Consider the following 13921-nt stretch of genomic DNA (forward strand, 5'->3'; position numbering starts at 1 on the left):
TCATAAAACATACATGGGCACAACCATAGAGAGAGGTTAGAAGGCAAACAAAATTATAACTCAAACAATGTAGCAGATAACAACTCATGATATGATTAGCTCATTTCCCTAAACAAGAATGAACTATTATTGTTGACACTATCCTTTTGAGTAGATGAAAAGTTTTCAGAAAATAACCTGTTTTCTGTGTATGGTTGCTAAATCATCCTCCATCTTAAAATGAATGACTAAGAAGAAGTAAACAAATTCAAAGCAATGTTATGTACTGAAGGAGGTAGTATTTTCTGCAAGGTCTTATTTGATGGGAATTTAAACAGAATTCTGATATTATCACTGAGCAATACTATTTTTAACCTGCAGCTAAGAATCTTCCAACTGAGAAGTTTTCCTTGGAAACCAATTATTTATTAAAATGGAAATACTAATTTCTTTTGATGAGCTTCCATTGAGACCTTCATTGTTACATGCCTGGTTGGGAAGCTTGGTCACTGCCTATGGCAGATCTTAGGTCAAATGAAGTCTATTGTCACTCACTTTCCCTCCCAAAATCTGGTCTGTCAAATTCCTGAACCCTTGATTCCTTCTGTCTAGGGGTTTTATTAACCTAACAAGATGTCAGGTATCAGCACTGGGCTCATGAGATCCCACCACTTCTGTCTTCTGAAAGACAGAACAGCTTCAGTTTTTAAGTACACATTATCCTGAAAAGACTATTTCATTCCTTAAAAACCATATCCAAGAATTTTCAGATGCAGTATTTCAGATTATACTGGAGCTTTGTAATGAAATTTCCTAAAACCTTAAAAGTCGAAGAGGAAAGAAAATTCAAATATCTACATAGTTCTTGAGCACTCAAACAAGACAAAATCTCTTGGCTACCACCTAAATTTTAACATCTGACCAAGTCTGTGGAAGTCCTTGGACATATTTCTACAGGTTTCAGTCGATTGTGTCTCTAGCAGATACGAAAAACTAGAAATAAATATCAGTTGGTCTCTCTAGGGAAGGCAATTTAATATATTCTTACTCATCCTTAGAAAAGAATAGAAATAATGTGTGTTTTAAAGTAAAATACAGGTAACTACTTATTTAGCTGTAAGGCCGTGTTCAGCTAAATTAAGGGAAAACACCATTCTAGTGTTTCTTAACATAGTGAATGAAAGGAAACTAGCACATCCAGGGCATAATTCATTGTATCTATTCTATACATCTAGGTCAAAATACGACTTGCCTAAAAATAAGTGTCCATTTTAGAGGCTTTAGGGTATTCTGCCCAGTCTCCAGCTGCTACTGCAGAAGATGTCACATCTCTTACTCTTACAGGTTCACTGTCACATCTGTCAGTACTTTTGTACCTTGGAGTATCTCAAATTGCAATTGCTCCTTTGTCTGGAGAACTGATGCTGAGTTCTGCACTGGGATGAGTTATGTTACACTTGAATGGTGTCTATTCTTTTCCATCGACTAGCTTTGAAGGCAACTTATGAACAACAGTTCAGGCACTGATGTGTACACAGAACACACCTGCCTTTGGTGAAATGAATCCCACTCTGAATAGCTTTTATATAGTCTTCTAATTAATATAACCATCAGATTTTAATGAATGACAAGATAAAAGTTTCTGAATTCTCCCAGTTGTAATAAAAAAACCCCCTCCAGTACTGTAAAGTAAAATGTTTCACTGTTACATTGACTACTTACAAGGAATACAGCTAAGAGCATTCGGGTTTTTTTAATTGCAATTGAAATAAATGTATCTATGAAATACTTTTATTCTAATGAATAAAGTTACTGGGTTTGAGATGGCATGTGGATTAATTTATTTGTAGGTCTTATTTTAACACCCTTTTTTTTAACTTCCTTTATTTTTAGACCTACTAAAACACAATTTTAATTGTGTTGATCATGCCACCCATGAATAGTTTGAAAAACACACAAAAAATAAAAGGCATTTTAGTTGCAAACTCAGATGCAATTTTTCCTGGATTTTTGCTTTTCAATGGCTTATTAAGTATCACTTAGAGACACATTCTAAAACTACTAAAGGACACATTCTAATTTTTTATGATTTTATGCCACAGTGACAAGAGTCCATCTGTATTCTTCTGGGTTTTTTTATTAAAGATATCCATCCTGTTTTTCTCAAAAGCAGGCCTAAAATTAATCCATTTTAAAATAGTTAAAATACTTTGGGGTGTATTTCAGAAGGCAACTGTGGGTCATGGGTATTTTCTTACTCTAGATTATCTGATGAATCTGGATACACTGCCAATAAAAACGATAATATAGAGACAATACAATACTACAGAGTTCTGCGGATGCACAAGAGTCAAAGGTCACTTAAAATACAGATGGGAAAACAAACTCAAGTCTTCTGAGACACATTCTACAGTTCACCATGAAACAATATTTCCTTCTTAATTATCTTTTTTGTTTTTTTTCAAAATAAATATGGTTTCGGTTTTCTGTTTTTCAGGTTGCAAACTCTTCATACTCTTTTTGGCATCTACCATGCAGGCACTATTTACAATTACCATTTGATGGGACCCCAAAAAGATGAAAACCAAATCTACCTGAGTACCTTTATTTTTCAGGTGTAAGTATTGTTATCCTTATTCCCTATTAAAATACGGAGAGCTTATGAGAACACAGATATGAAAAGAATAGTATATCGAAACAAAAGTTCTCTGGCTACTGACCATCAGCCTAGAGTTTCCAACTGAATATAAAGTAGCCAGCTGGATATGATTACTAACCAACTCTTATAAGGAAAAGAGAGTACTTGCAGTGTTACAGGCCAAATTCCCTTCTGATAGAAAAGAACCTGGCTCCCCTGAACATCAAGGACTTATATTAATGCATTTAAACACAACTTATGCCCTTTAAAAGGACATGCTACTTTCCTCTGATCATAAGCAGCTGGGATACAGCTTTCCACAGATTACCGAGAAAAGGTTTATCTTACATTTCACAGGAATCTGCAGTCAAATCACAGACTTTAACCCATCTTGGGCACTTCAACTATATTGTCACTCTGAACATAAGACTGTCTTTAGTGCCTACATTTGGTTTCATCTCTTAATTCCTGTAACTCACAAAACACTGTGAAATGATTCCTACACTACAGGAAACTTTTAACACCTGGCTTTGACTCACCCTATCTGAAATTACTTCAAACACATTAATGTTTACCTGAAAAAGACCATTTTTATTGAAGAAAGTAAACTGAGCCCTGGATATAACTTCAAATTCATCTTGACTTAAATTCTTCAGTAAACTTGGTGGTAGAACAACAGAAGCAAAGGCACTTGTCTGATCCTTGTCAAAATCTATCTGTTAAATAAAACAAGAGAAGAATATGTTCAAACAAAAATCGAACCATCCGTTGTCCACAACTGGGTTCACACCTTTACACAAAGATATCTAAACATGGGTATAGAATCAATCAACACTTATATGACCTGTGTCTATGCAAGAGTTGATGCAATAAATAGGGTTTTTTTTAAGGCTTGGTAGGTTTGCCACCTTTCCAGCATGAGATCAGCCTTCTGCTATAAAAATGTATTAGATAAAACCAACAAAGAAACAAACTCCTCCATGGCTATAATGATGATTTGGAAATAATGGATGGCAATAACGGCAGTCATAATAATTTTCAGTAACCTTCAAGATACTTTTTCTCATAGAAAACAATGCTGAGATCTAAAAAATATGCTCTGAATCCTGTATTAGTTGGATTGATCCACATATCTGAAATAATTTTCTTATGAGCTTTTATAGTTTCTCTACTACAAAAAGGAGATCTTAAAATAATTATTAGTGTCACCCATCTATATTTATTGTGCTATATAGCACAAAAAAAAGACACTTTCTGCCATCAATATAAATGTAATATATACTGGTAACGTGTCAGACATCTAAAAGCCCACTGTGGCCCAGGGATGTTACAAGTGAGTATGAAATAAATGAGGATGCGACCTTGCATTTTATTAGCAATTTTATGACTGCACACTTTCCCACCATGACATACTCAAGGTGTGCCACCATAGCCATCAAAGGAAGGGGAATAAGCCATCTCACACTGGCTCCACAGTAAAAGCATTTAAGAATTTTACTGTGAGATATGGAAACTCACACTTCTGACTTCCCCAGAGGCATCCTGTATTTATGCCTCTCATTATGAGACATTTGATTCTAAAAGCACCATTAGCTAATAGAAAGTTAAAAGTCATAGGTTACTGACAGATTATTCACTGGTTTACTGTGAATAACAGACACCGTGGTAAATCAGTCAGAAGTGGTTCATAGATATCTCCTGATAGGAATAGATGTAGTTGAAAAACAGGTTTTCAGAGGGTAATTCTGCTACAGTAAACAGAAAGTGTGTGTGATAAAGATGTCCCAGGCACTGTCTGCAAATAGAGTGGAAGAGACTTCTATAAAGAAGCATGGATATATTACAGGAACAATTTAATAATATGAATCACCAAAACCTAACTTAGTCAAAGGTTTGGCAAGAAACATAAAGACACAGGGGACTGAAATAGAATCTTTCCAAATTGCCATGGATAAATTTGCTTGATATCTACTTTAAAAAAAAAAAAAAAAAGAAAAAATCTGGAAACATTCTGACATACAGCTTGTTACTGTTCCCTGATGAGCCTAGGATAGGACATCACATTGCTGGTGAAAAACATGGGCTTTCACAAGGGAATCTCCCTCCAGGAGGGATAGCAAGTATCTTTCCTGACAGGTATGGAAAATATAAACGGTGACCACAGCTCCTGAAGATTTTTCTAGCAGGAAGGATGCTAAGAATTCTCAATCAGCTGTTTGAAATGTGAAAGCCTCAGAAGAAACTCATGTTCCAATAGGAACATTATAAATACTTTGACAGAGTTTGGATTTTATGATTATTTCGGCAGTGCTGTAATAAATGATTCCAGGACGAGAAGATTCCTGGATGTCCTCAAGCCACAGATGGTAATTCTTGTTATACAAGCGAACATCCAAAACCTGGTTTTAGAATTTTTCCTTTCCTCTTTCCATAAATAAAGGATGAAATCTGGAGGAGAAACATTCCTTTGAAAACAAAGCTGAAAACAGCTATTGAGGAGCTTCATTAATATGAGAGCTAAACAAAAGCAGATTTACAATTATCAAAAATTTCTGATAAAATTGATTCAAAGAAATTTTAGCCAAATGTCTATGAATAGAAATATGTGAAAACTCAACTACATGAAATGTATTCATATCTATTTAAACAGCACCTGAGTTTTGATCCTAAGTCTAGATACATGTAAAAGGCCTGAAGCCTACTATGTTACTACTACTTTTTAAAAATTATTCTTAGTCTCTTAGACCTTTAAAGATTAGCCTTTAACTGTTTGCATAATGACAAGTATTGTTGAATTCAGTTTTGGTTCCTCTGGCCCAAATGACAGTAGATTTTTTTCTTTTTCTGTGTAATATTTTCTGTGTGTTTCTCCAAGTAATGCTCACTGTACTTGAATGGCTAAACACCCAGGAAACTGAGATTACATTGTCACAGACTTCCTATTTAACTGCAAAAAAACCCCGAAAACATTGTATTGCACTTTCGAAAGCATTCAGGTGCCATGGGATGCAGTTAGGCATATAGTGAAATTTAAAGTCTCAGCATCTCATCACTACAGATTTCCAAAGAACCTTTGGAAAATCCTATAGGTGCTCATGCGCATCTCAAATTCTATTTCAAGCTTTCAGATGTCTGATTTTTTCTATTTGGGGGGGGAAGGAGAAAAAAATATTTTTGAGGTGAGAATAAATAACTTTAATATACTAGCCTGTCTAGATAGTGTAGCACTGGAGACCTTCCTGCATTTTGAGTGATCTCTGTTTCTTTTTTTTTTTATGTCTAGGCTGGCCAAGCTCCACATGAATGACTTGAACCACGTCAGACATTCCTAAATGGTACAAGCTTAACAACCTATGTGTGGACAACAGGATCAGTCGTAGGTCTCTTTCAGCAGTAAGTGTTAAAACTATACTGGAAGATTGAAGACCTATTGTATCTGAAGAAATCTGCATGTGGATACCTACATTTAGGAGTCTTATTCTAAAGCTGAAAGGCATCAATGGAACTGTTAGCTAGTGTACAGTGGATAATACAACAGACTGCTGAAGATTATTTTCCTTTTTCACTAGTAAAAAACCTCACAAAACTAAAAAAGGGTCAAGTTGTTCTGGCTTTATAAGCAAATCACTTTTTATCTGCATGGAATGTGAGTTTATCTGTGTTTCCTGTCATTCAAGGAAATACTACATTAATCTGTTTGGATGATTGCAGGAAAAAGGAAATAGAAAGTAAGGGGAGAATTGGGAGTTGTAACTGTTTTTACAGGAACCACAGTAAACACACTTGGAACAACACGGACATTTCATGTTCAAATACAATTGCTTGTTCTGTACCTGGAAATCAGATGCATTATTCTGTGGACTGACACTGAAAGAACCACCTTTGAATGAAGTTGAGTTTATAGAAGACACTCCAAGTGCGAGATTTCGTGTTGAAATACTCATGGATGGTCCAGTGAAATGGATCTTTAAAGCCAAGGCATCAATAGTTTTTAGAGCCCTAAAAACAGAAGTTAAATTATTCTAAAACAAAAGCTTTTGACTGACAGAAACTATCTGACTGACAGAAACTATCACTGCTCCTGAAATAATTTTTCAACAATACTTATATCTATGCTGTGTCATGTGTCAGAAGACTTCTTTTTTTCAATTGAAATACTTCGTCTTAGTCATGCATATTAATTTTAGTACAAGAAGAAATATTTGTGTATCTAATTTGGAAAATTATTTTTGATGAAAATCAGAAAAGTTTGATTTTTGTGCTGCAGTCATTTGCCTATTTATGGAAGGATGAATCTTTACAGCCTTGCAAGTTGCTCTCAAAAGCTTGTCTCAAATGAAGAAATACTTACTCTGAAGATGAGGCTGCCAATACACTATCTGAACTGGTTAGAATATTGGAAAAAATGGTCACCACAGTAGAACCCAGAGATTCATCAATTTCTTCATCATTAACAATTTTTTTGAGCTTCTGCACAACGTCATTTACTTTGTCTGAGGTTAGCTGCTGCCCTTCACCAGTGAGATTCAGAAGCTGATTGGCTATATCAGCTGCATTTTCTGTAAGCATACAGTCAAGTAAAAAAGAGAAAATAATGCATTACAGTCCTGAAGTAATACAGAAATACAAGTTTTTATTCACATTGTTGAAATCTAGAGAATGTTCCAGGGTTCTGGGAATGATCATAGGATTTTATAATTTTGTCAAATTTATAATTTTATGAAAAAAGTATATAGAACCTGCTGATTACATACGGTCCTCATTGGCTGCGTTTTTCTTTTCTTTATTTTGATTTGAGTTTATAAATCAGAACTATTATTGAAAGAGCTGATTGAAACAAAAAGTAAGGAATGAAAAGTCTATTTTTTCTCTTTTTTTCTCCTTATGTTATTCTTTTTTTTTCCCACTGGGAAAAAGAGGTTCACTCTTTCACTATTACTGAAAGAGTATTCACTCTTTTAAGCTTTGTGAAGAAAGACTGACCCCATTGCAAATGTTTCAGTTCTTTCAGAGGATGGTTCTCTTACTCATCAGAGGGCTGGTAAGTATGACGCACAAGCAAATTTCATGAGAAGAATCTTCCTGGTAAGGAAAGTTTTATAGTGTGTCCAATGGCAAAACACTAGTGTAAATCACATGTTAAACTGTAACTTCAATGCCACCTGGACAAAAACTGATGTGAATGTTAACCTTTTACAATATCAAAATATTTGAGATTTATTGGAATTCGCAAATAAGATTTTGAAATATCAGCCTTCTTCAGTCTGCAACTGGCTGTGGGTTTTTAATGCTGTTTTTTTTTATAATACAGCTTTCGGTACATTTACTTTAGAATGTTTACTTTACATGACATGATGTTTTCCTATAGTCTGACTGCAAGTACTCAATCAACTACGTTATGAAGCCGGGCTCCCTAGGACACCTCTATCAATGAAGAAAGAAAAAGAGGCTTCTTCAAGAAAGCAATTCAGAACAGGAGCTTACTTGTAGGTGCTCTGAAATACACACAAGAGTATAATTCTCTTCACTAGCTCTGACAACAAAAAAAAAAAAGGCCATAAAATTGTCATCTTGTTATTTTATTACTCCTTTATGGCCAGAGTGACATCAAGGGGTATTTTACAAACTGAGAATAAATCTGAATACGTCTGATTGTAAGTCCAGTGAAGAGAGTGGGTGTCTTTCCCCTGGCAGCTACAGGCATTGGAAACATTTAAAAATTTGTCCTAACTTGAATATCAAATAGAGGCAAGATACCACCTTCATCTACTCTTGTTTGAATTGCCTGAAGAGTTTGATTTATTTCAGTAATTTGTATTCAGAGCTTTTAATGGGTGAGCTGAATTGAACCTGGCACCCTTCCTCAGAGTTTAATTATTTACTCTGATTATTTAGAAAGATTTTCAAACAACTTAGCATAAAGAAGAAAGATATTCTTCCTTAATGTAACTTCCTTATAGGAAGCAGTAATCAAAGTCTACCACACTATTCCTTTAGCCGAACCAACATCAATATACCCACCTGTGCAATTTCTAAGATCAGGTTGACCCCAGTATGATGTATAATTCTGCAGACCTAAATAGCTAAAGAGGAAAATGACAAAATTCACATGAAATATAGTAACAAAATTACATACATATTTCATAATTCTTATGCAGGTGTCACAGTGGTCCACTCTTCTCAATTCACAACATTGCTAGCAACATGGCCCCTAGTGAAATGCAATATGAATACTTGAGAGTGGTATAGAATCAAATGTGATCGATTAAGTGACAGTGCAAACAGAAACCCTAGTTCTTCTGAACAAATTACCAGCTGATTCCTATACTGATTTGACAAACTGCTTCAATGGAAATTCTAGCCTTTTATTTCAGGAAATACCCAAATGCTAACACAAACGATTATGCCCCTATTATGGCCACTCAGGTGCTGTTCCTATAATTTATCCTTGATGTAAATGGCTTTGATTAAGTCAATTGCAAGTCATAATACCTCTCAGAAGAACATGCAGAGGAGCTATGTGAAGACATAAATTATGCCATCCAGGAAAACTAGGGCAAGTCACTTTCAGATCTAGATCCAAAGTAAGGGGCAGATAAAAAGATTCCCTTTTTTTTTTTTTTTTTTTTAAAGCCTTACCATAGCAAAATACAGAATCACAGAATGGGTCAGGTTGGAAGGGACGACCACAGCGGATCATATGGTCCAACCTCCCTGCTCAAGCAGGGTCATCCTGGAGCACACGGTACAAAATTGCATCCAGATGGTTCTTGAATATCTCCAGTGAGGAAGACTCCACAACCTCTCTGGGCAATCTGTTCCAGCGCTTGGTCACCCTCACAGTAAGGATGTTCTCCCTCATACTCTGGTGGAATTTTCCGTGCATTAGTTTCTGTTTGTTCCCTCTTGTCCTAATGCTTGGCACCACCAAGAAGAGCCTGGCTCCATCCTCTTGATATCCTCCCTTCAGATACTTAAGAGACACTGATGAGATCCCCTTTCAGTCACCTGTTCTCGAGGCTGAAAAGGCCCAGCTCCCTCAGCCTTTCCTAGTAACAGAGATGTATGAGTCCCTTAATCATCTTTGTCACCCTGTAACAATGGTTCCAAAATTAAACACACTTTTTCCTCAATTTTCTTTAAAGACAATCATGTTGTCACAGCATGGCAAAGGCAGGATGGTGAAAGGGAAAAACTTATCCTTTCACTAAGCACATGATAAAATAACATTATTCCTCAGCTGATCACATTTATTATAACAACACACTAGCAGGTAACCTTCTACTGTGGGATGCACAGGACTAAAAGAAACTGTTAGAAGAGCTTCCTCTTCTTTTGAAACACATCCCACCAATGCTCCATACTGGTAAAAGCTAGTGGAGTCAGAGAGAAGGAAAGTACAGAACAGGGCAGAACACAGTAATTTTTTTTAGAAGTGCTGTACACAGACAATCAATGGTATTGTGTAGACCACAAATAAACAATAAAGATAAGCAATATTGGGACAGCAAAGGCCAGAAACCTTAATTTTTTATGATTCGGAAGTTCTGACATAAAAACAGTTTGACTTCTGTACTACTAGCTCTACAACAAAAGTTGGTCAATCAGGATCAGTTCTTGTACAAGATTAAGAGGCTGAGGAAGTGAGTTATTTAAATATAATGCAGGTTGCTTTCCTGTTTGGCACAGAACCTCAAAGCTGATTCATATCCATATTGCCATACTGTTTTCAAGAAGTAAGAGATGTGGTCTTCTCAAAACATGTTCCAGATGCAATGTGGGCAGATAAGACTAATATATTGCCTTTAATGGTAATCATCCTAAATACTGAGCAAATTAATTAATATTGCATCATCATAACCACATTTAAGGCACTCGAAAAAGATCAAAACCATAGTGTTTTGGTAATACATCAATGGAGGTAATAATATTCCCATTTTACAAATGGGAAATAGAGATACAAAGTCTTTTGTAGATGTTTGCAAAGAAAGCCTACATTAGGGAAAATATGTCCTAAACCTTAAAAACACAAGTTCAAATCTTTAAGCATAAGATTATTTCCACCTTCAGTTATGATTAACTACTGGCAAAATGTTTGTTTCACAATTTCTTTTACTTTCCCCTGATGAGATGAGATGTTCTGGACTAACCAAATACACATCTCAAATTCATAGAATTTTATTCTGTTTCTTACACATGGGAGATAGTAGTAGAGGAGTGGTAGCATATGTGAAACTTTGGTTTCATAACATAAACATCATGGCCAAGTCCAAGGTCCTGAACGTGGGCAGGGCAATCTCAAGCACAAATACAGGCTGGGAGGAGAATGGATTGACAGCAACCTCGAGGAGAAGGATTTGGGGATGTTGGTTGAAGAAAACTTAATGTGAACAGTCAATACAAGCTTGCAGCCTAGAAATCCAACTGTGTACTGGGCTGCATCAAAAGCAGTGTGGCCAGCAGGTCAAGGGAGGTGATTCTGCCCCTTTGCTCTCATGAGACCTCGACTGGAGTGCTGCATCCAGCTCCGGGGCCCCCAACATAAGAAGAATGTAGATGTCTTGGAGCAAGTCCAGAGAAGGGCCACAGAGATGATCAAAGGGCTGGAACACCTCTCCTATAAAGACAGGCTGAGAGATTTGGGGTTGTTCTGCCTGGAGAAGTGAAGGCTCTGAGGACACCTTATAGAAGCCTCCAGCACCTACAGGGGGCTACAAGAGATCTGCACAGGAACTTTTTACAAGGGCATGTAGTGATAGAACAGTGGTGAATGGTTTCAAACTGAGAGAGATTTGGTTTCAGATATTAGGAAGAAATGTTTTACTTTGAGGGTGGTGAGATGCTAGAACAGGTTACCAGGAGAGGCTGTGGATGCCCCATCCCTGGTAGTATTCAAGATCAGGCTGGAAAAGGCTCTGAATAACTTGGACTATTGAAAGGTGTCCCTGCCCATGGCAGGGGGTTTGGAATCAAATGACCTTGGAAGGTCCCTTCCAACCCAAACCATTCTATGATTCTATGACTTGAATAAAGCAGTTTCATTCTGTAAGAAGATGCTATTTTTATAATCACTTTGAACATGTATTAATTTTGGGCCTCAATATGCCCTACAGAAGTGGTAGATGAGCCTTTTTTTCTTATCAATCAAGTACATACTCTTACTGCATGCACAAAATCTCTCACAGTATAGAAATCGTCTTCCTGAAACACAATACCAGCCAATGGCAACCATTATAGAGAATTTAGATTAACAATATAACCAGAAAGTTGCATCTGAAGCAACTCAGCTTCTCAGACGTTTGAACACCTACCAGGTTCTTGATGCAGTCTGAACTGAGCTCCCATGGCAAAACGTGAAGTTGGTCACAGTAGGTCTGGTATCTGGCCAAAAATAGTTTGGAGGGTTTTCTTCAGCTAAACATTTTTCTGTAAAAAAGAGTGTTAATATCATTGTTAACAGTAAATTTCACCACCTAACCATCTTGCATTTCTTGTCCTCAGCACATCAATCAGTCTACAGTACAAAAATGTCTTCAAATTAAACTCTTGGTTGTTTGCTATAGAGTGTCAATAGATACTGCCGCTGCTCAAGGGAAAGGGCTGAACATGCATGCTGCATCCATTTGCATTCCAACAGCCTCCAGCTCCTCCCTCCCGAAAGAAAAGTAATCTTTGACTGGCAGTAGTTGAATGGGAAAAGAGGACAGCTAAAAAGAGACAGATTAAGGGCAGCAGCTGGCAGGAGCACAAACAGCATTGACAAGTGGGGACGAGAGGCCTCAGAGGTCCAAAATAGAGGTCATTTTAGCTCTGGCTGTAAAACATACTTATTTATCCTCAAACTACCAGAGGAGCTGTCAGGAATTGTCCCAGCCTCTGAACCAGACAGCAAAACACTGACTAAAGCAACCTGGACAACTGTGTTTGTGTTAAAATGATATCTTGACCGTGGCTTTCTGAGATTGGTGGAACAATGAAGCTTATAGGGACAATTTAAAATCTCAAACAGTCATATGATTTGGAAATGTGTGATTATTTTAACACAGAAGATGCTTATTTATAGACAAGCAAACAAAATTTGTTGTGTAGCAAAGCCAAACACTACTTACCCACTGGATCAACATCCACAGTATGAAGTTGATATCCTTCTTCTATGGTTCGATTATTACTTATGAGCTTCTGTCGGATGTCTTCCTCTTCTAAATTGATGTTGTTGGTAGAATTATAAACCAGAAGAGCCAAAACACCAAAACTGCAAGGAAAATAATCCAAGTGTTTCAGTCAGAACAGCAGAGGCCAAATGTGTGGAAATAAAAATATCTGATTTTCTGAGTACAGAACAGTGTCACCAACACAATGCTGCACATTATCTGTAAATTATTTTTATATATAAGGCCACAACAAGAAAATATGGTTGGGAAATTTCATCTTCTAGTTACCATTAAAGAAGCGTCTCATTAGAAGAGCTAAGAAATGTTTTCAGAAGAGTTAGAATATTTTAAAAGATATTAAAAGATGAAACCATAGACTTGTGAGTTCTAAATGGGTCCTAATTAATTTTAAAAATCTGGTTGCTGATGGCTTAGAAATTTAAGAGCTGATTCATGCCACCCCCAGAGGATCTACCTCTACATTGACTACAGAGGAAGACTAGAAGATTAACAAAGAACAGATGCCTAACACTTATATCTCTGGATTCTAATGGAATGAAAAACACCATGACACACTTCTGAAGCTTTTAGATGTAATTACGAAAGTCGAATTGCTCAGATGAGTAATTCAAGTCTGAGCACTAATAGTTGTTTTGTACTGTGGCCCACTGCTACTTTCTTGGGCATAAGAAGTAGTTCAAAGTGCCCAAGTCTCTTTCCTGTGAGAGAAATAAAACAGTCCCCACCCTTGTCCAAAAACATAGCTTTTCTGAAAGGGAAACCATGAACAGCCCAAGCAGTTCTAGCAGGACAAAGGAAATAAACTCACAGTGGAAAGCCCAGAAATTTCCTCCTGGGACACAAAGAAACACATGTTGGAGACAAGAATATGTTGGTACCCTAGAGCATTGGTTGGCTCTGGCTAGTAGGACATGACGCCACTAAAGTATGGAACACTGGATCTCCATGCAAGCCAAAATGTGGAAAAAAGGAAAAAGCAAACCTGCTTTAGGCTGTCTTCATCTTAGCCTTGCCCTTGGATACCCATCAGCCTGAATAAAGACAGACCTTTGCAGTGTGAGCCATTCCTGGCAGGCTGGGAAGCAGCAGCACTGCCAGCACACATAATGTGAGCACGGCACAAACTAATCAG

At 36.9% G+C, this 13921-nt stretch overlaps 1 protein-coding gene across 1 annotated transcript in view; it reads right to left on the minus strand.

Annotated features, from left to right (window-relative positions):
- ADGRG6 (adhesion G protein-coupled receptor G6) overlaps positions 1 to 13921 on the minus strand; it is a 114395-nt gene that overhangs the window by 22274 nt on the left and 78200 nt on the right. The window contains exons 10-15 of the mRNA XM_018078311.2: positions 12727 to 12869; positions 11929 to 12043; positions 8639 to 8700; positions 6969 to 7176; positions 6451 to 6616; positions 3193 to 3333 (exon numbers count right to left, since the gene is read on the minus strand). Of these exons, the coding sequence (XP_017933800.2) occupies positions 3193 to 3333; positions 6451 to 6616; positions 6969 to 7176; positions 8639 to 8700; positions 11929 to 12043; positions 12727 to 12869 (835 nt within the window). The remainder of the gene's footprint in view (positions 1 to 3192; positions 3334 to 6450; positions 6617 to 6968; positions 7177 to 8638; positions 8701 to 11928; positions 12044 to 12726; positions 12870 to 13921) is intronic.

The sequence above is a fragment of the Manacus vitellinus genome, unplaced genomic scaffold (genome assembly GCF_001715985.3).
Source record: "Manacus vitellinus isolate BGI_N305 unplaced genomic scaffold, ASM171598v3 scaffold_4_pilon, whole genome shotgun sequence".
Classification (NCBI taxonomy): domain Eukaryota; kingdom Metazoa; phylum Chordata; class Aves; order Passeriformes; family Pipridae; genus Manacus; species Manacus vitellinus.